At 42.0% G+C, this 27,608-nt stretch overlaps 1 protein-coding gene across 2 annotated transcripts in view; it reads left to right on the plus strand.

Annotated features, from left to right (window-relative positions):
* Nucleotides 1-27,608, plus strand: part of PARD3B (par-3 family cell polarity regulator beta) — a 354,457-nt gene that overhangs the window by 190,855 nt on the left and 135,994 nt on the right. For both annotated transcript variants that reach the window (XM_088523731.1, XM_010213086.2), the window contains 4 exons: nucleotides 1,171-1,300; nucleotides 6,089-6,191; nucleotides 8,127-8,242; nucleotides 17,541-17,585. In XM_088523731.1, the coding sequence (XP_088379857.1) occupies nucleotides 1,171-1,300; nucleotides 6,089-6,191; nucleotides 8,127-8,242; nucleotides 17,541-17,585 (394 nt within the window). The remainder of the gene's footprint in view (nucleotides 1-1,170; nucleotides 1,301-6,088; nucleotides 6,192-8,126; nucleotides 8,243-17,540; nucleotides 17,586-27,608) is intronic.

Raw genomic sequence — 27,608 nt, forward strand, 5'->3', positions numbered from 1 at the left:
TAGTTACAGAGACCCAAAATACCCTTTCCAAAGGACTCAAACTGTATGGAGCAGAGGGGGAATGTCACGTGTCACCTGTTCCCTGAGACTAGATTTACATCCACAGTCACCATTAGACTCTCAGAAATGGTTTGTGTTCTGAAATTAGCTGTTTTTTTAGCCAAAACTATTATTATTATTTATTAGTAAGGAGTCTGCAAGGCCCATTGCAAGGGAGATTTATCCCATCCGCCATTTTTGTGCACTGGTTTGCAGGCATCACTTGCCAATTCCTTAAACATCCTGCATCACTGTGCAGATAAGTGCTGTGGGTTTGTGCCTGCATTTCTTCCATAGCTGTGACTGTGCATGCAATTTAAGGAATGATATAGTTATATTGTAAACATTCACTGGCATAATGAAAATGCACTTTAAAAATAGAAGCCAGTTGGAGATGCCTTCAAAAAAAACACAGATAAAAAACCACAGAAACTATAAAGGTTATTCAGAATACTAGCCATAATATTCTCCTGTGTGGGTTTTCTGTTTTCTCTGAATAACAAGTACAGAAACGTCTTTTTGGGTCTGTCCCAGTTTTAGAAACTGTGATTTTTTTTTCTTTTTTCCCCCCTCTTCAGAGCAACTGCTCAGGAGAATAAATTAGGCAGTGTGGCCTGTGTGTGAGGGGGGAGCTCTCCCAAGGAAAGCTGACTAGAGGTGTGACAGGAGCTGGTTGAGCTGCTAGCCAGAAGCCCTGCTTTGGGGAGCTGCTGTAACTGCTTCCTCGCAGCGCTGCTCGGCTGTGTGAGCACGAGAACATATGCGCCCAGTCTCCGAGCGAAGGGAACCAGCTGGCTGCCAGAGAAATCCCATTGGCATTGACCGTGTTCTTGTGTTGACAGTGTCACAAGCTGCCCTCCCAGATGGAGGATTTGGATGAAGCCAGTTGTGGGTCAGGAAAAAAACACAGTCTTCATTTTTGTGCATTATTCTTTAATAGTTGCTGCTGACTAGTTATTACTGAATTTCTTCATCGGCAATAGCCAGTGGTCATTTTGAAGATGGCTTTCACCTTTCTCACTGGAAAGGCAGCAGTGTCCAGCGGGTGGTAGTGCAGTGATGACCGATCCTGCGTGTAGCTGAACGTTCACCCCTTGTGTTACAGTATCCAGCTCTGCTTTTTCTCCTTAGGATCGACCAGACCCGGGAGCTTTCCAAAAATCAGCGTTTGAGGGGAGCCGTCCCATCGCAGCTGCTCCCCGGCGCAACGATGCTGCTCGTCAGCAGTTTGTGACCCGCAGCCCTCAGGACAGGCGGAAAGGTAGTGTCTGTCTGCCTTTGTGCTAAAAGGGAGTGAGCTATGGCCTGCTTTCTTTTTTTATCTGAAATTTACTGCAACTAAAAAAGCAGTTAATTAGAGTAAGTGCACGCTATGTTACTTGGAGGCATGAAGATCTAGAGAGGGTGGGAGAGCTGACTCAGAAGTTGTGAATTAGATTCCTGGCACAAATTCCAGTTTAAGTAACAGTTTCTAGCTCGCTGCCCCAACACGTAAGGTTGAATAAAAAACAAATGATGAGTGCAAAATATATGTTGTCAAAATGTTTATTTTATATATATCTTTAATGAGTACAATGATTTGTTATCAAACTCCTAGATTTATGACCTGAGTTGTTACAAGATAAATGATTTTATACAAAAGCATTATACTGATACCAACTTATTTTGGACTTAATGATAAAGTTTGTTCAAGGATTAGAAATACTCCCTGAATTTACTAATCAGAAATAGATTAATCGTTTAAAAAATTGGCAGGCTTGTAGGGCATTGTGCAAAGAAAACCTAAGTGTGTGAAAATAGCTTAATATTTGAGCTTGTCCTGACCGCTCCCTGTCAATGGGGGAATGTGCTCTTGTCCTTCAAGCCAAGCACGTGCTCAAAATACTTGGGGGAAAAAGAAATTTGTAGATGAATTATGCTTGTTTTTTTTTTTTTTTTTCCCCCACTTCCCTGGACACCTGTGGAATCTGGGTGGTCTGTAAAATGTGATTTCGTGGAGTGTGGAGTGATTTTAAACAAAGCCAACTGAGAAGCTGTGTCTGTAAACTCCAGAGAAGCCTCCATTTGATTTAAGTGTTAATAATTTGCCTTTACATCAATATAATAATAATAATGACTGCATAATATGTAATAATAACTTCAGATTTTCTATGTAATTTGTACTGAGTTCTGGAGTTACAGGGAGAAAAGGCCATCTGCAGAGCTGGCTTGTCCTGGAGAGTCAGCCATTGCCAAAGCATCACGGAGCGGGAAATACATTTAAATGCTGCTTTTAGAAAGATCCAAGTCAGTCCTTAGAGCCACGGTACAAGTGATTGGCAATAGGTAACCTTGTTTCTCAAAGCTCAAAATAAGATCTGTGGGAGAACAGTCCTTCGGAGGATCCAGAGCATCACAATGATGAGTAGTTTATAGTTAATTCATAAAACAGTATTTTTTGTTGTTGTTTTTATGATGAGAAGGCATAATAGTGAGCAAGACATTTTAGGGGCTGATGATGGCTCATTTGCCAAAAGGTTTAAGAACTACTGATCTGAAGAACTGCAGGAAGGATCAGTAAGTGTGTGTGTGTCCTGATAGGTTTTCTTTCAGCCTGGGATACTTACAGCATCAGACTTCAGTCTACAGAGCAATGCAAAACATAACAATAAATTGCACTTTTTTATACATGAAAGTGAAAAAGCAAAGATCTGGACAGAACCGTGAGGATTCAGAGTTCAGCCTCATTTTTTTGGCTGTTCAGTTAATACAAATCATGTGGAACCAACTGGCAGGGTAAGCTGTGGATTTTTCTTGTTTTCCTGAGTAAAAGCTAGGTGAATGTAGGTAGTGAAACATCTGAGGAAAAAAGGGAGAAAAAACCCTTAGTCCTCAGAAGCAAATGGGTGTAGGGTGCACAGAGGGTGCTTGGGGTGCTGCTAGGAGAGGCTTTTGGGGAGGCTGTGGAGTGGCTTGGAATTCCTATTCGTGGCCTCGGGGTTGGTGGACAACAGACAAAGACATTTTTGGCACCCCTTGGAATTGTCTGGAAGTGTCATTGTGTTGTGACTCCTCTAAAAGATGTGTTACAGAATCAGTAAAGCTTTAGTGGTGTTAATGGAGAGCTGCAGTGGGGCTCTGATCTGAAACCTCCTGGGTGAGGTGCACTTTGGCCCTCCAATAGTCCTGCACATTGTAGAAAGATTGATCTAATTTTTAACTCCCTATCAGGCCATCTCTTACCTGCCAGTCATTCATTCAAAAAACAATTTTTGGTGGTGGTTCTGATCAAGTCCTCAGTCCCTCAGGGCATCGCTGAAAGCAAAGCACCGTGCACGGGCTGGACCCTCGTCTGCAAGGGAGCCCCAGATAAGGTGGGGATTCTCCTGGCAACAGGAGCAGTTCCACATTGCACACTCTTAAGGTGCTCTGTCCGTATCTTGGATGTTAACATCTTTTATTATTAAGACTGGATCTCATGCACAAATTTAATGACAAGAACTGAATTAGGTTTAATAAAATGTCATTTTTGCCAATTAATGTTTTCCAATAAGTTATTTCCAATATCATTCAGTGCTCCTACCAATAAAGCTCTTAAAAGCTCAGCAAAAATACACTGCAGCTTGGCCTGCTAATATCGCTATCTGTTTTAAGAGTCCTTTTTATTATACATGAACAAGAAAAGCTAATGTCTGAGGAAAAGTGGTTACAGCCAAAATATTACATTTTTGTCTTGCCTGTGGATATTTAAATAAAAAGCTGGGGGGAAGGGGTGGCAGGGAGGCTGATCCAGTGCTGAAATGGCAATGTTTGCGCTCTATTTTTGCACGAATAATACTTGCCACCTTCAGGTCCTCACTTTCTTCCCTGCCAAGCTGTTGCGCAGATACAGCACTTTTTAGAACAACCTCTTTGAGAAATAATGCTTCAGTGCCAGCAGCTTTACGTTTCTGGTGCTGAAAGATTACTAGAATGTGTTTCATTAAGAGATTCTTACAAATTTCTTACAACCCTGTATAATATAGGGGTATAGGGAAATCGATGCTACCTCTACAGTTAAGTGGTAGGATCATCCTAAAATATCTCTGCCAACTCTTTTGGCATAATTTGGCATAAATTGCCAAATCTTTGTGGTTGTACAAGAATCTGTGTTTAGAGATTGTATGATTTCATACGTGTGTGATGACGTGAAGGTAGGAAAAGAGGAAGTTAAATTTTAAAATTAACATTTTGCTCGGAACATAACATTCCGTGTGCCTTACAGTCTCTAAATTCACCCTCCGAAGGCTGTTTAACATCTGAAGATGCAGTGGCTGCGGTTATTGGGTTAGCTGTTCCGGGCTCGCTCCGGCCCTGCCGAGCTCGTTTCCGAGGTCTCGCAGCGGGGGCAGACGGCGGCTCCCTCCTCGCCTCCCTCGCCCTTTGCTGCTGTCCCCGGCCCTGGTGACAGCCCCTCGCCGTGTTGCTGTGCCCGCTGGGGTGGCTCCAGGCCAGCGCTGGGCACGTGAACTGCCACGGGGCGCCTGGGCGCGGGGTTTCCTGCTCTGGGTCACCGTGCTTTAGAGACACCCGCAATCAGAGGTGCTGGACTCTTTTTGCATCTCTATTGCTTACTATTCTAAGCCAAATAGTCCCAATTTGTTTAAGTTTCTCACAGGAAAGCTGCTGTTTGTGTCACTGCCCTTTTCATATGTAGCTGAATTATCCCGCAGCCTTTTTCAGATGGGGTGCCTGAGCCTTGGGTGCTAGTTCAAAAGCAGGTGCACCTGTAACTCGGAGTACGCGGTGGAGTGCTTGGACTTGATTTTCTTAAAGCTCTAGAAGTCTGTCTGCCTTTTGGCTTCCCCGATCGTGTGTTCAGGAGGGGCCTGGCCTCATCCCCATGGCACTGCTCCTGAGGGGCACAAGTGTGGATTTGTGTCCAATTTGTGCCCCTGCAGGCAAGGGTTTCCCCTGCCCACCGTGTGCAGGCACTGCTTCCCATGCTCCCAGCAGAGCTGCTCTCCACATCAGCCCATCTTTTCTTGCCTCTGATTATTTTCACCTTGTCAGAGAAGGAGTTTTAACTACTCCCACACGGTCTGGCTTGCTCCCTCCCTGGAAACTCTTTTCCTCTTAAGCTAGATTAATGCTTTCATGCAGAATTGTTTAGAGAAGAGAGGGGGAAAAAAAAGAGGAAAAGAAATCCTAGCAGTGTCCAGTGCAACAAAAGAGCTGGGGCACGTGGCAGAGGGATGTGTCAGTGCTGTTAAATCGCTCCTCTGCCATTTCGACCTGAGAAGTATCAAGAATCCGCATTTCCTCTTCGATCCAAGTGGGGTGAAGATGTGCCTACATTGAGAAATATACAGATATTTTGTAAGACTGGACCTTTAGTCTGTGCGGTGGCTCTGCAGGGCACAGTAATGAGCTGGCCTACAAGAGCAGTGCCATTAAATGCAGTTATGTAAGCGCTGCTGCTTAGTGAACCACGAGCTGGTTTAAGTGAGTAGTTCAAATTTCTGTCCAAAGTAATTTTCCAAAATAAACTGTCTGTCTTTTGTCAGAAGGAATTACCTTAATATTAGGAAGGGGAAGACTGTAATTCAGAAATTGCCTGCTTTCTCTCCTGCTCTGGGAGAACAGAAATGTTTCTTCTCCAGAACTCTTTGTGGGGAACACAGCCCTCTTATGAGGGGAGGTAAATGTTCCCTATCGAAGGAATGAAGCCGTGAGGCTCTGATCAGTTAGGCTGCAGAACCAAGAGATCAAACGGAGTAGGGTAATTGGGGCCTTGCACTCAACTTTGCTATAAGCACAAAGTTTCCGTGTATTTATCTTTAATTATGCATATGCAAATCTGCAGATCAACTCTCTGAGAAATCTCAAGGGGTACATTTCCTGCTTGGTGCGATTTTAATTCTAGTTTAGCTAGTTTAGGGACTTCAATAATTTGTGGGTAACTTCAGGATTGCTTGAGGCCTTCCAGTCCAGTCATTGATCAATGAAGTGGTTTAATGTTTTGTTTTGGTTTTTTTCCTTTTTCTTTTTAATTTTTTTCCTAGCTTATTTAACCCCTTTTTTATTTCAGAGCTGCCCATGTCTGATCGAGGCAATGGTGAGAATGAAATCCCTCCACCTCTTCCCCCACATCCCAGTGAGGATCTGCTCAGTGAGGACTATAATAATCACAGGTTCGGCTTTGGCTGTTTGTTTTATCCATGGCCCTAATTGCTCTTTAGTAATTGTAGTAATAGTTTTGACTGATTGAAAATCACTCCTTCTGTTTAATTTGTGTCATCATCCGGATGATTCTTCGATGCGCCCAGGGAAAGTTATTTTAACTCTTAATTCTTTGTTCATTTCTTTTGATCTTAAGCTGCACTGAGCTTCCTGTCCATGCTGCATGGATCACAACACCTAGAACAACAGAATCCCTAAAACATAATCCAAATTTTTCTTTAAAAGTATAGGAATTAAAATATACCAGCGAATGCTATGAGCAGATGCAGTGTCCAGAGTTTTCCATGATTTAATGGTCCTAATCAAGTTCAGTTTGTAGCAAACTGAATCTTTTTTTGCTCATTGTCAACAAAGAAATTAGGTGAAGCTACTATAAGTTTGAATGAACTTGTCTAGAAAAAAAAACAACAGGTAGATTTTTCAGAGATTTTAAGAGATTTTTAAGACTTTATTTTTTCAAAGACTGGTATGTCTGACGACAACTGCAAATTATAATTTGCTTTATTAAATGTGGAAGTTTAGTAGTAGTACAGAAAAGCCGTAAACATGTCAAGTTGGTGCTGGCATATACTTTGGGCGGTAACATGGATTTCACTGGAGTAGTGTAGAGTAGAAGTCAAAATATCATTTATTTCAGCCTCCTCTACTGGTAATGCTCAAAATTCAATGCTGAACACTGCTCCCCCATTTAGTGTACATTTGCATTTGGGATAGTCATATAACTGTTTCGTTGCAATGAAATTAGGGGAGCCAACACTTCAGTTGAGACTTAGCCAGACTAGATGGCTTGTGTGCATCTATGTGATTAAAAGCTATCCTTGAAATGCCTGACTGCAAAGGGTATCAACAAGCAGGTATATCTTGCTTTATTAGCGATTCCTTAAGTTCTTCGCACATTGATGAGTCTTGTAACCGTTTCCTTTTTAAGTAACAGGCACCAGTTTCACTGGACTATTTTCATAATTTCTGGTGTCTCCATTAGCTACATATAATCAAACAAAACCCAGTGTAGAGTAATGCAACTGCACTAAATATGCAGCTGCTATTGTTTTCAAGAATCTGAGCAAAAACATTCTCTTAAATGATAATGATATTAACATGATGATGAATTTATAGACCTTCCTTCCTACCCTGGCTTTTTTCCAGAGCTGTATTGGTTTTCTATTTGAATCTTAAGCTCTGAAATTGAATTGCTGGAGGAAGTTGCACTGACTTCACTGAAGTTACATTTCAGCAAAAAAAAAAAAAAAAAAAAAAAAAAAAAAAAGGGGGGGGGGTGGGAAGTGCTGTGACACAGTAAAAGCTTCTGATAGAAGAGTTCTAAAAAAGTTGTTTATTTTGAAGCTGACTTTTTTAGAATATTTTTAAGATAGCCTGTATTTCTAATTTGATAGAGATGGAAGATTTCAGATGCAGTGCAATGAGATGTTTTGACTCCTCACTGGTGAAAGCTATTTTGAGTTTTACTCGAGGAATTTTGAAATGTTTAGGCCTTTGCCTACACAAGAGCCTTGACTGTATTTTCCTCAACCTTTTGTATCATGTTACTTGGAAATACAATGGTTAAATGACACTAGCAATAGGCAAAAAGCAAATTGCAGGCACTGAGTATGCTCCTCTTTTCTTGTGCTAAATAAAATATTAATTGTGTAAAAGCAGCAATTATCACTAGGAATTTGTATTTGCATATGTAATGAAAAACAAGTGACTAGAGGTGTTAAATCTCACAAAAGAAACTTGAGGATCAATGACGGATTTTAAAATGCATGGCTGCTAACAACTGTAGGAGGAAGCACATGTACACTGTGCATGTTTTAATTAGTTCACTTATGTTTTGAGCCGATGCCTAAATATTTTACATGTTTTTGTGTTTTTTTCCCTTGCAGCCCTATCATAAATTCAGCAGTGTATTTAGCAGATCAGCACATCAACTTCAGATCTCTGACACCAGCCAAGCAGTCTGAATCAATTAATCTGAAAGCCTCGAAAAGCATGGATCTGGGTAAGAGGGGTGGGGTGACACATAGGTCAGCTTTTTAGCCTCGGCACATCTGCACCATCTCTGCTTCCTGCTTTTGTTTCTTCCACATAAACATCAGGGAGCAAGTTCTGTGGAGGAGCTGCAGTGATGGGGACAATGGTCTGCCTCCTGTGGCATCTAATTGCAAGTGCCCTTCTTATTGAAGCCGAAGAAAGGTTTTTTTTTTTTTTTTTTTTAAAGGCTATTCTATCCATTGCATTGAAATCTTAACAGAGGTAGGGAAACCTTCTGTTTTTTTTTTTTTTTTTTAAAAAAAAAAAAAAAGAATTGCCACAATTTTTGTGCAAAACGGCAACCACAAAAGTCATTTTCCCATAGAACATAAATGATTGGAAAACTACACAGCACAAGGGCTAACTTTCTTATGACAGGCTATGTATTTAGTCATTGACAGTAACAAACACAGGCAATCGGAGACCCGCAGCAGATCTTTATAAATGCTTGAAGAGTGATAAGGTTACGGTCCCCTACCCATCAAAGCTGTGCAGAAAACCTTGCAGGGTGGGTGAAACTGCAAGTAAATGGTTCTTTCAGTGCTGCCAAAGCGTTTGTGGGTGGAAGATTGACGGGTTGTTGCAGATGAAATCCGAGTCACGTTTTAATGGTAGTATGGGGAAAATACAGTAAAGGGAAAATACACAAGGCTCTTAAGCCTCAAAGAATCAGAAACCAAATAGACTTTATTTTTTCTTTTAGTTCTTCTTTGTGGCACCACTCATCCTTCATGTGGCTTTTTCAAGTGCAAGTGCCAATGCAGTCATTGAGAGCCATTGTTAGGATGTATTTAATCATAGATTTATGTTTTGTTGGACCAGACTTTAAATACAGCGAATAGAAAATGAGTAGTATCTTACACAGTCTCAAGATGCCTTTTTGTTGGTACTGGATTATTTTTTCTTTTCTCATGAAAAGTTCTAGATTGGTCTTTGTTTTTTTTTTTGTATCTTTGTTAATTTTTATTGTCTTGTTAAGGTAATGTCATTTTTATGTACCATAAAACGTATGTACATCTGTAGTGGAGTGCAAGGTATGTCAAACAGTTGTGAATGTGTGACAAGAATGGGCAGAATCCCTATAGGGAACTTCTTAAGGCAGATTATATTTGAATTTTAAAGCTACTGAAGGACCTGAACAGAAATTAATCCCTTTGGCTTCTGCCCTACCCCTTTCACAAGGAAGAACACACGAGATTTTTTAGAATATGTTTTAGATGTTCAGCAGTAGAATAAGGTTACAGAACTGGAATCAAAACATAAGACACCTTATATAAACTGCTGGAGAAAATAAAGTTCAGCTGCAGAGTCTTATTCAGAAAGGTTCATTTCCAATTCCTACAGAAGCTAAAAAAAGGCTTTTAAGTGGCAGTGGGAACTAGGTAATGGGGTTGCTGTTGAGAGTGTGTTCAAAAACACCAACTAACTCCTCCATTTTTTTGTCCTAGGCTGCGGTCATTTGTATTGTAAGATTCAAATCAGTATAAATCATCTGCACTTGCTCTACACACACCTACAAGCGATGCTTTGAGCATGCAAAATAGCTGTTTCTGATAGAAAGTTGCTGTTGAAAATGCCTCATGTAGGGTGAGGTAATACACAAGACAGCTGCACCCATCAGTTACGTTCTGCCCTTTAATTTCATTCATCCTTATTTATACTCTATAAGGAGTTGTACTCAAGTAATGATTTTCTTAACAGGACTGGTGATTATTTGTTGGTAAAAAGACAAACTTTTAGTTCTTTACCTGACTGAAAAATAAACTATGTGTGTTTGCCTATAGCTTGGCAAATAAATTGAAGGGCTCAAGATGAGAGTAAGGACCTTCTGCAGTTATTCTCTAGCAGGAAGAGAAGTCACCCTTGGGACTTGACAACTTTATTTTTATTTTTTTTTGATTTTGTTCATTGCTTGACTGTAGTCATGATCCATTTTATATTCAGCACTGCACAGGAGCTCTGTAGTAGGAAAAAATATATGGAAAGATGCAACTAGTCTTTCAGGTTACAGGGTCCAAAAGACATGTGGGTCTTTGTGGACCTGAACTCTGTAGACCAAAGGATTAGTGTGACACACAGCATCAGAATGAAATGAGAAAACAGTCTACCTTGAGACATATATATAATTCATTCATTGCATTCATTCAGGAGCAAAAGCCTGCATTACAAAATAGGAAATGCAGGTAACAGAAAATGTTGGATGTGAGAGATCAAAGAATTCAGGTATTGCTACAGTTTGGAGACACTTAGGGATTTAGGGAGCTAATGAAATTACATCGTAATGGTTGGTATATACACCAGAAGCAGACCTGTTAAGTAAAGGCTAGTCTATAATTTCATTGATTCAGAATGTAAACCTGTTTTAAAATTGATGTTCCTCTTTTCAATTCTATATATCTTAGGCCCAGAGACCTGCAAGTGCTTTGTTTTACATTGATTTGTTTTTATGAAATAATAATAATTATTATTATAAATTACTGTTCTTAATGAATAATATCAGGAAATAAGGAAGGGTGATCAAGTAGTGTGCAATACTGCTAACATGTAGCATTAATTTATCTTTGTCACTCTATAAAGTAAATCTTGCAATGATAGGAACTTGGCACGTGCAGCAAAGCTGTAGGTTACTTGCCAGTAGTAATATATGGTTTAGTTTATTGATTCTTAGTGTATTTCTGTGTTATTGATTGGACAGCCAGGCAGGAGCAGAGATTGGGACCCACAGTTCCTCCTTGCATGGTGTGGACTTCAGGCTGTCATGCGGTGCCATAACCATGTGTCCGGTGTCTTTGCATCTGTCTGGGCAAGTGTGGGTGCTATCTGGGAGTAACAGAGCTCAATATATTAGCAAAAACATCCCTTTACACTTCACTTCAAGAGTTTTCAAGGGTTCATCCCTTTATACTTTGCTTTCAAGAGTTTCAAGGCAGCGCAAGTCCGCCTTGGAGTGCACTGATCAGATTTACCTTGCTTGCCCAGATTGGACTTGTGCTTATAGCGTAGTGTTAAAAATGAGTAGGAAAAAAAGCAGAAATGTGTTGTGCCTTCCCACTTCGCAAGTAAGTGATATACCTTCTGAAAGGTAATGATAGACTGAAAAAAAAAGAATAAGAGGAAATCAATTGCTTCTCTGCAAGTAATTGAAGGGATGATTTTTTCCCTTTCTTTAACTACCTTCAATATATGCACATTTTTCTATACATTAACACAGTATATAGCTTCTATATAATAATTCATCAAAATCAATGTTCACTAATTTTTCTTCTTTCTTTAAACTGTATTAAAAAAGGTGATTTTTTGTAGTGAATGAATGGAAATATGGATTTCTGTGTGTGTTTTATTTAAAGGTGAAAATCAATGTGCCCTAAAAATAAGACAGTGTGTGGAAAGGTATTTTATTATTTATCTCCAAAACTCTTATTTTCCATAAATCTGTGTATGTTTTAGGACAGATTTAGGCTATGCATAAATGTACTCTAAAAACCACAGTCATGGGAAGTGTATTCAAAACATGAAAGTGTGACTTGTTTTAACCTGAAGCTACATAAAATTGAATCTTGTGAGTATATAGCAATCTTGTAGTATATCAATTCAGGCAAAGTGCTGTGTAGATTTACATTTAAGGATGTTGGTGTAATAACCCATGACCACTTGCCCAAGGTATTGCTCAACCCCCGCTTCCTTTCTCCATTAAAAAAAAAAAATCCACAAATCCTAACTGATCGAGCTCTACAGCCTGAAGAAATGGAGCTGTCCTTTACTTGATTCTAAAAGCGAGTGGAATTTTATTTGCTAAAACATCATTAGACAAACTCAAAGCCCCTTTACCTTGGGGCATGTTTAGTAGAGATATCAGCCAATTTCATTTATGTGTTTAGGAATAATTATCAAGTGAATATGCTAAGATATAAGGTCTGGAGTGTTCTGCAAGGAAGGCAGTATGAAACCAGCTGTTCGGTTCTTGGATTAGGGGATGTAATAGACTGAAATGCACCTCGAAACAACGGAAAATTGTGTTTACAGAAGGAGCTGGAAGATGCAGTCAGGATGCTGTTTGCTGTTACCTTCTTGGTTTGCTCTGAAAAAGATTATCCCCTCTGAGCATAACTCTGGACTTTGGCAGAAATATCTCAAAAGGGAACCAAAGAAGGGTCAGAAAATGGAAATTGCTCTTCAGTTTGAACAATGTTTCAATACAGATGCAATTAAGAGAATCTATTTTGGAAGCGTCCCTAATGAGCGTTAATGGTGTTAGCAGGACGTAAAGTTGTTTGGTATCTAAAAATCATTGCTTTGTTGACTGTGGTATGTATGGAATACGTCTCTTTGGGTTGCTTTGGGTTGAAAACAGCTTTAAACCATATTCAGAAGCCAGTTAAGTTCATTAGAGCATTAATAAGGAAACTGAGAAGATAGCTCAGTATTCAAATGTACTTTTCAAAACTACTGACTTCAATGGACTATTTTCCAAATAACTGTTAGAAGAGAAGGACTTTTTAAACAAAGAAGTTGTGGATTTAGGGACAATTGTAATGTGTATGGCTATGATATATATGATTATATTTAAAATTCATCTAGCTCATGTCCTGAGTAACTTTCTAACACTGTCAAATGAAATGTGAGTTTTCTGAGTCCGCTGCAGGGTAATTTTTTAGACATGAGCACTAGACATACAAGCAGAAATTAGAAAATCATTTCAATGACGAGAAGTGAGATATCCAAGTAAGGAATGGAACCAAATGTGTTCCAAGGGGCGGGAGGATGGTGGCATAACCGGTCTATGGGGCTTTACCCCGACCTGCGTTGGCAGAGCAGAGCGGGAGGTGATCTGTGGCGAGGGCAGAGGCAGGAAGGGGTGCCAGCTTCTGCAACGGGTTTCACAGAAGTCTCTTAGTATTCCAGGCAGCGCGTGGTGGAGCAGACAGCCGAGCTGTGGGGGAGATCAGGGAAGAGAGGAACACGTAGCTGAGGTGGGAGCTTCTGCTTTAGCAAAGGTGAGGCAAGCTGATCTGTTAATGCACTTCGACTATTAAAGTGTTAGGGGAAGAAAATAGTAATTATGATAACATATAGCTACTATGAGAAAGTACAGATGATAATGAAGTCTCCATTTCGAGTCACTTTTAAGAGCACTTTGTTTGAAAGTCTGTTCCCTGTGAGCGTTTTGAGGCCGTGAGCGGCAGATGAGCCGAGGAGCTGGGCGCTGCGCGGAGGTGTGGGGGACACGCGGGGTCCCCCACAGCCCTGCGCCCTTGCAGGGGGCAGAGGTGACACCGGGTTAGAGACGGCAGCAGAAGTGTGAAACAAGAGGGGATGGCCTCTATTAGCAGGGTAAGAAGGAGGAGCTGTTGGGCCACAGGAGAAGGGGAAGCAATTTGTATCATCTTGGCTCCTAAATGATAAAACAGGGCTGTTTCTTGCCAAGAGAGGAGCTCCACTTAGCTGTGGATGTGAAGGGTGGGCAGCACCGGTGGGGTTGCTCATCCTTAAACGGCAACAAGCAGCAAAGCGGGTGCGAGCTCAGGCACAGTCCTGCCTGAAAGTTTATTCTTGCTAGTGCACAGCTTATTACTCCTGCAACTTTTCGTATAAAAGCCGTGTGCAGAGGAGCACAGGGAAAAGCAGGCACAGCTAGCAGTGTTTTCTAAGTGCTCGTGGTGAGCCAGCGTCTGACACAATCTCCGTGAGTAATTTATGCCACTCCTAGATGGGGAAACACTTCAGCGAGCAAATAAAAGCTGCAGGAGAATTATGTCATTGACACTATCATTGACTAAAATTAATGGCTGATGCTGTGCCTTCATTATGCTGAAAGGGCTGCGTAAGGATGCAATCCAGCTGGAAACCAGTGGCCAGTTTGTTGCCTTGCTTTATTTTCATGTGTTTATACCACAGACGCTAACATGGATTCTTAGAAGTATTTAAACCTCCCTTGTGTATGTGCTTCGGGAATACAGCCCTTGCTAATTCATTAACTTATACTAAGCTTTATATTGAGCTTCCTCCAGGCAGTGATGCTCGTGGCAGATTTGTTTTCCAGGAAACTTTTCAATGTTTTAGGCTGTCTCCTCCTTATCTCTCTTTTATTGTAATTTTAATCAGCTTGTTGCTTTTGTAAGTACTTTGTCCAGCAATGTAATGCTGGCTTTCACACCCAGAGAAGATTTTAAGTAGCTATTGATCAATGTGTAAAGCTAATCATTCAAAAAAGAGACATCAGTTTGAACAGTAGTACCCTATATATGGTGTATAATAGTAACACCTTGTTTGGGGGGAAAAAGTAGTGTAATGGTGCAGGGACTGAAATGGGAAAGAAAAAAAAGGACAGGAAATGATTATTCCTATTGGCAGCAATATCGATTTGTGCTTCTCTGAACAATAGTTGGGAACTGGTTTATTGATCTTTAACAAAACTTGGGTTGTATTTAGAGAACGCAAACGCTTTCTGAGCCAGTGCAGAAAATTCATATGTGCTAATCATGGAGAATCAAGCAATTGAAATAAGATACCTGCCATGATTATCCAGAGTAGGGCTTGGGAATCAAAATCAAAAATCAGGAAATCATGTCAAAAGATTACATGGAAGGACTATGGATGCGTTAGATTACTTGTGGTTGCTGTTGCTGTTGATTACTTGTGGGTCCTGTTTCTTAGATTCTTAAAGCAAAGCAGCACTCTAACATATTACCATAGCGAAGTCTAACACATGCGAGTCTTCGTGCTATAGAGGGTGTGTTTCTGCTGTTTGTTTTTACTTCTTATGTTGATGGCATAGTAAAAAGGGCAGTATCAGCTGTTTGCTTTCAGCTGGAGAGATTTGTATGGTTTAGTATTCTGTCTTTCATAATCAGCGGTCTTGCTAGCTTCCCAAATGTCCTTGCTCTTATTAAGTAGCTGTAGAACTTTTATTTCAGCAATTAATTCAAGTGCTGATAATGAATAGATAATTGGCTTCTCTGGTGAAAATGCAGTTCCTAAATTAAATGTTACTTGGGAAGATCTAGCATGTGTTGTGGTAGGAAACACTGGTCGCTTCATGAAATAACATGCCCTGGGTGTCTGGGGACATCTCATATATGTGAAGTATTTGTTTAACTCTGAAGTTCTCTTTTGTTTTTCTTCTTTCATGCGCACTCCTTTGCATTGATTTTTTCCAATTTGCTTGAGTTTTATGATTAGTGTCCCCAAATTATGTGGCTTCTTTTTGTTGTTGTTATTTTGAAATGTATTGCATTTAGCAGTTCTACCTCCAAGAATATATTTCATAGTGTTCCCATTAAAAATATCTGCAGTTAAAATTTTGTACAGTAAATGCTTTCCTGATATATTTGTCTGGCACTGAGTGTTCCCCAGTGTGATCCTCTTGAGCTGCAATTTTTCATAGTTAGTTGCAATGTAATTACTTTTTGATGTTGCAGTGTAAAAATAATTGTAATTCTTTTTAGCTGAGTATTAAGGGCAGAGGTGGTGTTCTGCTACGAAGCTCCCAGCTTTGGCAAGCAGGGGCTAATTCAGGGAAAGGAGGGGTCATCTCCTGTGCTGCAATTCCCGCTTTTCCAGGATGGCAGCTCCATCCAGCAAGCAGGTCCCAAGGGAAGGGGGCGGCCCCCGGAGCCGCTGCCCAACAGGGAGGCCCCCTGAGGCAGGAATTGCCCCTGTCCCGCTGCGGCGCCCGGGCTCCACCTCTGCTGTCCCACCGTGACTTCTGCATTTCTTTGTTTGGGTGCGTTCAAATCCCTAATGCTCACTTTGTATTCCTGTAAGATTATTTTTCATTTTCTAATCATTTCACCACGCCATTTTCCCTCCAGTATTAAAATCTAATTTTGGTGTGTGTAGCTGGTATGTAAAGTATGATTAAGTCAGATGGATTTATCCTTTTTAATGATGTAAAACTTAGTCTCAGGTAAGCCCAGCCATCAGCATAGGTTTTAAAAATGCTATGAACCTTGGTATCTTTTTTTAAAAAAACTTCTCTATACTGTAACATAACCTTCTTCAAGTAATTACCATATATTATAGCAGTTGCCATTAGTGACTACTATCATTAAGGTTGCAAATCAGTTTTCATTATAATCCCTTGTTTTCACACAATTATAACTTGTCAAAACATTAACCTTTGGGACTAAAGTTTAGCCTGGGTTTTTTTTTTTTTCTACTTAAAGGTAGATATAGGGAAGAGGGAGGAGGGAAAAGAGTTTCAACTATCTTTATAACAAATTCTTTCCCAGTCATTTTGAGTTATGGGATCAGTTAAAGAGCTCTCCTCATCTCCAGGGACTTAAAAAACCCAGAAAAAGGGGTTACAGGACAAGTAGTACAGAACCACCTTGCATTTTAGTTGGACTTCTGATCTTGCCCAACTGCACCGCTACTTTGTTTTGCAGTATTTCTGCATAAGGTTGCCAGAGGACATATATTAAGGCATAACACAGGGGAGTGATGGGGCAGGGAGAGGGAGGAAGGAGCTTTCGACCCCAGCATTCATTTCCTGTCCTTGTTTTATCATCCTTAACACTACACTAACATGGTTTCTTTACATAGAATTAATTTTAAGGAATGGTGATTGGTTCTTCTACTCAGTCCTGTGGGAAAGAGTTTTAATTAGTTTCTTAAGATATACGATAATAAACTGAAGTACAGTTGTCGAGAAAAATTACAATTTTTGTTACATTCAGAAATAGCTCCTCCATTGGCCTGTCTGCCTGTACTGTTAATGCTGTACGCATCTTTCCCTATAAGATGTTGTGAAGTACTTCAGAAGTGTAGTGTACCGATAAAATAATATCATAAAAAATCAAAAGGAGCATCTTTTGGGAGCCCTCACTGTGTGCAGCGCGCCCTGTGACGTGGGGAGATGTCTCCCAGACGGGGAGGCTTCCACATCTGGCTTCTTTTTTTGCCAACCGAGGCCTTTGATCTGGAAACGTTACAACTCTCCTATGCCCTGTGATTTGTCTGGCAAGATGAGTTATTTACAAATGCAATTGCTCTTCTGACAACTCAGTTTTGAGTGTGTGAGTGCTGGGGTCCTGATCTGTAACCCTCGAGGACTGCTGGAAGTCTTTTTATTGGTTCCAGTGGACTTTGATTCAGGTATTTGGACTTTGAAGCACCCCGGGTGGATTAGAGAAAAAAGACCTCTTAGAAACTATTATAATTTTAAGATTTAGGACACTGTGTGTCTGAAATAATTTCACAGTGTTTCAAAGGCTTATGAATTTAAACAAATTTCTGATCTGTGTGTCTCTTCTTTTATTCCCCAGTGGCAGATGAAAGCAAAGTTAGTTCATTGGCTGGACACACATCAGGTAAGCTGTTCTCCTGTTTGCAGAAAGAGCAAGTGACTTGAAAGTAGTATGGGCTGTAAATGGAACCAGCTTCCAGAAACTGGTGGCTAAAAGCATTGCAAATTAAGGCATCATTTTGCATGCCCTGCCTCCAACTTCCACAGTGCTGGGTTGGGGCTTGCTTTTGCTTGGCAGTGCATGCAGCTGAGTCATCTCATGCAGAAAGAGATGGGGGGGTTGTTTTTGTTTTAATGTAACTGTTAGAAGTTAAAGAAGATGAGAGTCGAAGTAAGTGGGGGAGAGAATGTGCAAGATCATATGGAGCATGCAAGCCTAAATTGTGTAAAATCAAAAAATATATTTTTCTTTTTGCTCTGAGTTCCACTTTCCTTGTCAGAAGTATTGAAGATAATGCTATAAAAAGCTGCGACGTTCTTTTATTTTACCCATACAAGATTTTTCTGTCACGGAAATAGCGCAAAAAAGTTCTTCAACTTTTTAGTCCGTAGCAATAAAAATTTATATTTGTCAGCACTACTATCATTGCTGCATCTATTTATTAAAGAAATTCTGCAAACAAACCTCACCATGGTACTGTACAACTTGCAGCTCTTACATTGTAAGAACTTCCAAGAAAATTTCACAGAAAAGATGGTAACTTTTAGCAAGCCAGACCTAACCTGATATAAGAAACCTAGAAAGGTTGCTAGTAAACTCCAGCAATTCCATAAATTTTCATAACCTGTGTTAGAAAACTGTGAAATTCTAGTCTGTCCTTTGTTTTGTGATTGCATGTTGCCTTTTACCGCCTTCTGATAGAACTGAAAAACTGAATGCGTGTAAAGAAAGGTGAACTACTGGATTTCTGATAGTTTTTGGTATTCTTGCTCTGTACAGCTGGGTGTTCTCTTTAGTTCTGCTATCTTGTAGCGCTTTGGTGTGGATTTTCTTTATCTGAAGACCTTTTCCTGAACTTAAAGTAGACAAATTCTTTTAAAATTCTTCTGGCTTCTCTCCTAAGTCTGTGAACTTCTTGTATTCTCTTTCTGAATTGAGAGGTAGTTCATATGTCTTGTAACATTATCACTCCTGGGAAGAGGAGCTGCTTTCAACTTTGTCTTTGGGATGTGAAAGCATCCAAGACATGATCTTGTCACCCAGCAAAAGCTATGGATGTTGCACCTGGGTTGTGTGGGGTTTGGCTTTGTTTCTCTGCTGAAAAATAATTGTAAACATTGCAGTATCATTCAGTTTTCCAAAGATTAGTGGAAGTCGCTCGAAGAATATTGGAAGGAAACCTGGTGAGATCATAAACTATTTGGCAATCAGTTGTTGCGTATATAACAATCTTCATATTGTAATTTAGCAGCATTTTGATTTGTTCTTCCACACGCTTTTCTAGATTCTTGAAAAGTTTTTTTTTTTTTTTTTTTTTTGAAGACTGTTAAAAATCTTGTAGGAAAATGGGGAGCCGTGCTTACTTGAACGTAAGATTGTTTGCCTTATCCCTTGTAGACCTCTCATGGGTAGCTGACATCTACTTTCATATATCAGAAATTGAAAATATGTAGTCCAGAGATTACCTAAGGACAAATACAAAGATCCAGTGGGTTGTGGGTTTGTTCTATTGTTTTCTTCTGGAATTAAAGGACTTAGCTACATCTGAGAACGTTAGAGTAAAAAAGACATTTTTTCATTCTGTCTACTCTGAATACTGCTCAAGTGTTGAAAAGTTTTTTTTGTGGGGTGGTGTTCTGTTTTATTTTCTTCTTCTCATCCATATGCTAAAGCACGTTAAGATTTCCTAAGCCTCTATAAGAGAAATCAAGCTGCTGTTTCAGGTTTCTTGCTGTTCCATTCAAGTATTCATTCAGGGTTTTTTCAAGAAAAAACCTGTCTCTGGTCCCTTTTCCCTATATATTTTTTGAAATTATTTATCCTATTCTCATCTCACGTTCTGTCACATCAGAGAACTCTTGTTTTAAACTTCTTCCATTGTGTTGCTTTCTCCTCTCCCACCTTTTACAAGAATGTGTTAAGGGAGACATTGCAGCCTCTTCTGCTGGGAGCAAAACACTGTTATTTTCTCATTACAGAAAGAAGAGTTTCCACCCTATGGTAGACTTCAGGAAATTAAACATATTTCTCTACAGAATTAATTATCACCTACTGACAATCAATGCAATTATCCCTTCTCTCCTTCAACATGACTCTTTCTACGAAATACGCAGTTGAATAATTTTCTCTAGGGAAATATCCTTTCTCTTCCTTCTGGGGCAGTGGATCTTCTACCATTTCAGCTCAGTGTTTGGCATAGCTACTGAATCCCTCTCCTGTCTGCATGTTACTGAGGAGCAACAGGAGTGCTGACATGCATTCATTTCAAAGAGAAGAAGTTTGGAACATTCGGATCACAGTTCGGCTGAGTACCAAGGTGTTAGAAGGATCTCTAGCTGTAGCCCCATCTTTCTGTCATCCTATATAGATTGTACCCACAAGCGGAAGTTCCCTTCCTTGCCTTTAAAAAATAGGTTTGGTCTGGACCCACCATGAACTGTATGTAGGCATGGAAGCATCTGGAAGGTGGCCAGAGAACGGTTTCTGTCTTTCCCCCTCACAGAAGCACGAGAGGAGAGCATCTGTGCCCCCCGCGTCTCATCGCTGGCCCGTCCTTCCAGAGCACGGGGCTCGTGCAGAGCTCAGCTGCGTCCCGCGCGGCGCAGATGTTCTCAGCGACGCGGCTGGCACGAGCCCCGCGGGACGGTGGTGCCCGCTCGGCCCTCGCTTCCCCAGGCCGGAGCATGGGGAGCATTTGTGTCGGGCCACACGAGCTCCGAGGAGGGTTTTCCAGCCCTCGCTTCCCTAGGCCGGAGTGCGGGGAGCATCTGTGTATTGGGCCACGCGAGCTCCGAGGAGGGTTTTCCTCCCCGCGCTCCCGGCGGGCCTAGCCGGGCCGTGCTCGCGTTGCCCAGCCTCCCGCCCGGGAATGAGCACTACGAACCGGGGAAGCGCTGCCTCCATCTCAAAGCAGAGAAGGGGCCTGCAAAGTGGGGAGGGTGCAGACTCTGGGACCGTTAGCTCAGTTCTTTACGAAGTCTTTGCTTTTTAGAAAACCAATTACAGGAAAGCTAGGAGGATACCCTTCATCGGGAAGCAAAGCCTATTTTACATCAGCTGTAACCAGATTTATATCGGCTATTGAAATCTAGCACTGAATTCTTTGCAGCTATTTTTATATTTTTTTTCCCCTGAAATTCTTTCTTTTCTTCTGATTTAGTGCTCAGAACACTTCTAATATGTATTGACTGTCTGCTGAGGTCTCTGCTGACACAGCTCTTTCGGATGATGCAGTGCTGGAGAAAAACTGATGAGTTTTTCTTTATGAGCTCTGACATATTAATTAGCAAAATGGGCAAAAAAGCTTTCCTATTTTTATTTTAATGTCACTAGGCTTTGCTTTTGGCTGGGGTTGTGTTTGGAGATGGTTCTGAGAGCAGATGAGCTAAAGATATTATTTTCTTGCTGGCTGCTGTGAGACACGTGGGGCTGGGTTATGGATTGGCCGTGGCGGGACTGAATGAGATCGGGGTAGCTCTGATACTCTAGTCGAGTACTTAGCTGCTTTGAATTAATTCTGTAGGGCTAGAGTTAGGGACAGTTAGTTTCCTGCCCTTTTCCTGGGATGATTCCAGAGTAGCTGTGTCCCTTATTAACACTTCCGATAACAGCCTGATTAACCGTTTATGGGTAACCCTGTGGGGCGGGTTTAGCATTCAAGGAAAGAGGACGTGAAGATGTAGGTTTATCCTGCAAGGTTGAGAGAAGAGGCTCATTGCAGGGGTGTGTGTGTCTCACTGGGATGGGGCATGGAAGGGGCAATGGACCAAGCTTACCCCCTGCCTTCTGCCTCTTGCTAAACCGTGGTTATTTGTGGATGAAATAAGTTCATGAGATGCTAAGGCTGTGCCTATACAAGTAAATCAAGCGTCATTTTTGGCTTTAAATTTGAGGGACAGAGGATGTTCCTCTGTGCTTCGAAAGGGTGATGTGGGAGGGCTGCAGGTTGCCTCTGAAGGCCGTGCCTGGCACGTTCCACCTCGTGAGCTGCTGTGAGAAAATGTTGGTGGGAGTGGAAGAGCCGTAGGCTCTATTACTTTGTAGGCTACATGATTGCAGTCTAGTAAGCGCAGTGATGCCTGGCTGCTGCTAAATTTACAAATGAAAGCATAACCTATGATTTCAAGAATTCAATTTTTGCAAGAACGGGATGGGATCTAGTGAGGGCAGAATACAGCATGTTTGAGACTGTCCCAGTAAATGAGAAAAATTGCTATTTGAGAAAAATGAGAAAAATGCTGCCATTTGAATTCTGTCTTAGACTGAAGGGCAGGCAAAAACAGAATTTTTCTTTTTCTGCAAAGTTTGTATAGCTGGGAGTACAGCTCCAAAATGCAGTAGTCTCTGCAAGCTGGTGTTATGCAGAAGGCTTTCGTTAATTAGGGTTTTGTTGGGGGTTACTGATGAGAACAGGAGCAAAGCGAGGACTAAAGAAGACCTGTCTGGTGGATGCTGCTAGGGCTGTTTGGACAGAAAGAAACCAGTGCCAAATGTAGCAAGTTTGGCTTCTGTCAGGTAACACAATTTTATCAGAGGTGCATAGAGAAGTGGCTTTCTCCTTTCCTCTTGGCAGATCACATAATCTTATCAAACCTACCTCATCTTTGCTGTAATGCCATTAAAGCTGAGCTTTTCCAAGGATTAGTTGGATGAGTTTGTACAGATTCCAGCAGTAACTAGACCCATCCCCATCGCAGTGAAAAAGATTCCTGTAAACTGCTGAGCGGCCTGGCCAGGGAAGTGAAGTGCGTGTCCAAACAAGGACCTCCCCTGTGTCTGACTGCAAGCATGTGGCATGTAGAGCCTCACGCTCATCTTCCCCTCTGAGAGGGGCGGACAAGGCTGGGCTTTTTAGTTGGTTTTATTTCTCAGTGATAATATAATACCTGGCCGTGTCAGTCACGCTTGCAAGGGCGCATGGGGGTGCCGTGCAGCACGGGAATGCCAGGTTCCTCGCAGTGTGCGAGTTCCAGGAGCGCAGGCAAGCAACCTGCAGCAGCACGGGCGGCGTGCGAGGTCACCCTCCCTTAACGCAGCCAGCATGCAACTCTGCTGCTTTAGTGTGAGCAAACATTTAGTTGATGGAAGAGCAATTGCAAGTATCTTGGTATGATAGTGGTGTCCGCTCTTAACCTGTGTGGCAGGTCTCTTAAAGCTTTGAATCTTGAGGTTATGGAGTTGTTGTTGGGAGTAAAGATTTTTCATTCTCATAATAACTACCTTTTGGACGTCTCTTCCTGGGTAATCCTTATTTATTTCTATTAAATTTTGATTATGCCTCTCTAACCGAAGTGTTTCCTTGACTATATAGTTCCAAAGAAATTGTTGTTATCTGAGACTCTGTATTGACACATGCATCCAGGAAACGAAAAAATAAGTGTCTTGGTGTTTTTCCTACATGTCACTGATGTAGTTAATGTTTTTTGGGCTTATGACTGGTAAAGTCTAGAGTCAAAGATGTTACCCCAGATCTGTTATGTGGTAGTGGGTTATAAGGATTTCTCTTCCAGCACTGGAAAACCCTGGAATTAATCCCGGGCCTCCTGCTTTCATGAGCTGACTCTTAAGAAGTAGTATTGAGAAATACGCTCTTTTAATTCAATCTAGTACTTTGAGTGTGCAATATAAATAGTGAATATTTGATTAGAAAAATCTTTCATTTGCCTGTTGGAACTTGATGCATTTTATCCTATTGGAGATAGGAAAGTGTATTGAAATGAGATGAAAACAAAATTAGAACACTTGTCAAGCCCTAATATTCTCTCATACATCCAGAGAAGCTCGGACTTGGACATTCCAGGTATTGATTATTTTTTAAAAGTCTATTATAAATGGGACTGATACAGCAATATCTCTTTTTCTTCTGTCAAATTGTATGTACTTCTGCATGAGGAGTTGGACTTTTTCACTGACTCAGGAAGAGAAAGGCTGGACACTTACCAGCTCCTGCACTTCAAGAGAGCAGTGGGGCTTAACCAGGCTTGCCGTGTGGGCAGGTTGGAGTGGAAGGTGCTCCAAGGCCTCCTGAGCGCCAGGCTGGCAGCGTGGGCACCTGCCTGGGTGCCCCATGGGCAGCACGCTCCGCTCCTCGGCGAGCTGGCTGTCCTCAGGCCCTCACTTTTGCTCTCAGAAAGGAATCATTTTATGCCCCCAATAACTCGCCAGCTGTAGCTCTGCTCTTGACACCTTTTTTGGGTTCTGAAGGCTTTCTTAGCTACGTGACGATGATCACTGTGACCCCTTTCATGTCAGACCCTGAGAAAGTCAGCTGTTGATGAAATTCCGTGCATGAGGGGACAGTCTGACGTTATGTTGCTGAACTAAAAGCTTGCTGAAAGGACGTGGTCCTCGTCACCTGCCCTCAGCGGCCGGGTTCCCATCCTTCACACAGGCCCCAGGGCTCAGCGAGTGAGGTGGCTGAGAGAACTAAACTGCCCGTAAACTAGCACGGAGGCAGATGGGGGGAGCATCTCTGGGCTTTTCACCCCAAACCGCTCTGCTGGAGTAGGACCAGCTCCACAAGGAGATGGGCACAGCCTTTCAGAGGCAACTGGCCACCAGGTCAACCAGACTGCCCTGTCAAACTGCATCCATGCTAAATTCAAATGCCAAACTCTCATTGCTTTGCATTAGTTTTAGAAAAAAACAATATTTGATTTGTTATGAGCAAAATTGCTTCCCTGACTTCCCTCATGGCAGGAACCAGGGATTTGAATGAAAAAAAGAGGCGACCAGCCTCTACAAACTGTAGCGGAGCATCACTGTGCCGCTGTTGTCTCATCACCGAATGTCAAGGCTTGCCGGATAAACCTGTTTCTCCTAATATCCTTGTGTGGGGTTTAGGATCTATGCCAGTTCTGCATGTAGAATAATGGTGGTACAGTTGGCAATCCAAAGGTCCATAGTTGCCGTAACACAGAACCACAACCACACGCCTTTAGTAAGTTTTATTTTACTGCAGGTGATCACAGAAAGTTGCAAGACTTGAGAACAAAAGACCCTGCCAAAGCTTGCATTAAGGGGGCAGCTGGCTTTCAAAGCTTTAATTTCACTGTCTCACCCAGCAAATGCAAATTTTCTGTGCTACAAAAGTAACCTGGCTGTAAAAACCCTGGTTTCAGCAATGAGACCCCTCAAATCTCTGGGCAGCTTTGGCTTCTCTGTGAAGGAAGCTCATGCCAAGGAACAGGTATTTCAGCCTGCCCCACATGGATGGAAACGGAGGAGTTCCTGCACCGAGGACCCGTATCCAGCTCTTCTCCCAAGTGCCCAGCGAGGGAAGTGTCTGCCAAGACAGTGACATTTGGTTTATTAGAGAAGGTGCTGGGGAGGGATTCTGGGTGCCAGGAATGCCTCTCTTCTTACAAGTGGATAAGCCTGGAAAGGGAAATCCGCACGGCAGTAATGCTGGTCCTTTCTTGGAGAAAGGCAAGGTGTGGGAGCTGGCCAAACTGCAGGCTTCAAAAATGAGCCACAGAGATGCAGGATTTGCTGCCTTTCCATCAAGTCTCAGCAACAGGGGAATTACACATTACCCAGTGTGGATTGTTGGCATCCAGGGATTGCAAAGCCAACAGCCTTTCCCCTTCTCGCGTGCTCCTCGCTCCAGGGGCCGAGGGGCAGCAGCTTTCTTCAACGTGACCTGGGCAATTTCCTGCTCGGCTGGCACCCAACCTTATGATACAGAAGTGGGAAAAGTGACCACAGGAAGAAAAAAAAATTCCCGCACAAGAATTTTTTGAGCCAAGATCCTAATACACCCATGTTTGTTCTACCTCTTTTATTTCATTTCTTTTTTCCTTCTTTAATTTCCTGAAGTGATTCAAGACTTATTACTATATTAACTAGAGTTCATGGGTGTGTTTTAATGATCACACTTCATAATTCGCTGTTTCTTCTGCTGGTCAGCATTAGTGAATACCTCTCTGTGCAGAATTCAGTGAAGCAATTCAAGAAAATATATTTTTTAAAAAACTCTTTAAGAGTATAGCATTAGATAAAAGTGCAGGCTTCTAATAGCTGAAGTAAAGCGTTCATTTCCCACGCAGTCTGCTAGTATTTGCCTTGGGCTGTGGTAATTCATAGTGTGTTTTAGCCTGCAGTGGGCTGAAGGGGAGATGTGCCTGTGGAGGCCTTACCTGCTGCAGGCCAAAATTCTGCAGCAAATGGTGCCGTGTTGGCACAAATAATCTTTTGTCAGCTGCTTGGCAAATGTTTTTTTTTTTGCTGAGAACTGGTGATGCTTTTTCCTGTGACTGTGTTTCCAAACTGCCACATTCTGTCTCTGCTGAAAGTTTCTGCTTTTACTTGGAGCTTTTTGCTGCCTCCCTTTCCAGGTTGATTCTGACACAAGAGCAGGAAAACTTGAAAATGTGGTAGATATGTCTATATCTACCATATTTACCAGGGGTAAATGATGCAGAAATAGAGGCATCTCTGAAAGCAGAAGCAGTAGAGCTGCATTAGGCCAGTGTCCTAGCCAAGGGCATGGGCACTGACCTTCTAGAGAGGTGGCTCTAGGACCAGAGATTTGGGAGTTCTTGGAATGTTATGCTCAGGGCAAGGACATGAATTCGTACTAAATATCAAGTCATTGGAGATGACTTGATGTTAACCAGCAAGAAAGCTGGCATTAGCTCTATACAAAGCATAAGAAATGATAGGCCTGAAGTGTGAGGACTTTTGAGCCTGTGTGAGCTTGGCGTGCTTCGTATTGAAACCGTGGAGATTTAAAGCAGGCACAGCAGTCAGCACGCGAAGTTTAAAGCTTAAAATCCTGGGCCTCTCTCACTATTCATCTTTAAATCCAGGTGAGCCATGCTGGTGCCTGCGTGACAGGTACTGAAACCTGCTTCTTCATGGAGCTCCCCTGCCCCTCAGATGGCAGCTGGAAGCAGCCCGGGCATCCAGCAGGTCTCCGGGCTTTCCGGGGCCGTGTCAGGCTCTTCAGCCTTCAGACGGGCTCAATCCACCCTGCGGGGCAGCAAGAGCCACCCCAGCCCTCATCCGGGCCCGAGGAGAGACCACTGCAGTGGGTCTCGCACCCGCAGCCCCGTGTTCGCTGCTCTGCGCCTGCAGGGCCGCTGGATTTGTGCCCCTCCGAGCAGTATCTGCACGATATTTTTTAAGCCCTGTTTGCGGTGAATGGTCTGCAGATGTTCAGGAAAGATCTTCAGAGTGTTAGGTACTGAGAAGTTGGCCATGGCCATGGTGTTGGCAGCAGCTGTGGTTTTTAGTTGCTTGTGGTGACCAAAGAGACCAGCAGCCACTGCTGAGTGCCCCATTTCATTAATCCTGGCCCTGCAGGAGCTTGGTTTGTGCTGGGCACGGCATTCAGTGCTGGCACTGGACGTCCTGAAGGCACTGGCGCCAAGGAGCTAATGAATTTGGAAAACTTCCCAGATAAGGCATCTGCCCCTCTAGCTTACCATGTGGAGTATGAGACATGGAAAAGAGAGAACTGAACTGAGTGAGATACTGAATGAGGAGGGAAAGGGAACAGATATTTTGGTAGCCGCACAGAAGTTAAAAATGACATGGCCTCACCCCCGAAAATTAGCTGAGGGGGTTTTCCTTTATATATATATCAGGTGCTTACTAGTTTCCTTATGTTTTGAGGTTTGAGTATAGACAGGGAAGTATTTTATAATTTTCCCTTTGGAAGCTTCTTCTCCTTCCTTTTTTCTTTTGAAGTCCTGTCATGTTGCCATGTCAATAAGCAGGAGTTTGAAGGTAGCTACCAGCAATTGGTATTTCTAGCATATCTTGTGTAGTGTTTACTTTTTATAACATTTGAAATAAGGTTCTATTATATAAAATGGGTTGCTCAATGCTATTTATTAATGCACGTCTTTGCATAATAAAAGTTGTGCACAACAATGCGGATCAGAAATTAACTTTGAAGAAAAGAATTACATTGTTATTTGT

The sequence above is a fragment of the Tinamus guttatus genome, unplaced genomic scaffold (assembly GCF_059628265.1).
Source record: "Tinamus guttatus ecotype Peru unplaced genomic scaffold, ASM5962826v1 Tinamus_guttatus_pri_ptg000197l, whole genome shotgun sequence".
Lineage (NCBI taxonomy): Eukaryota > Metazoa > Chordata > Aves > Tinamiformes > Tinamidae > Tinamus > Tinamus guttatus.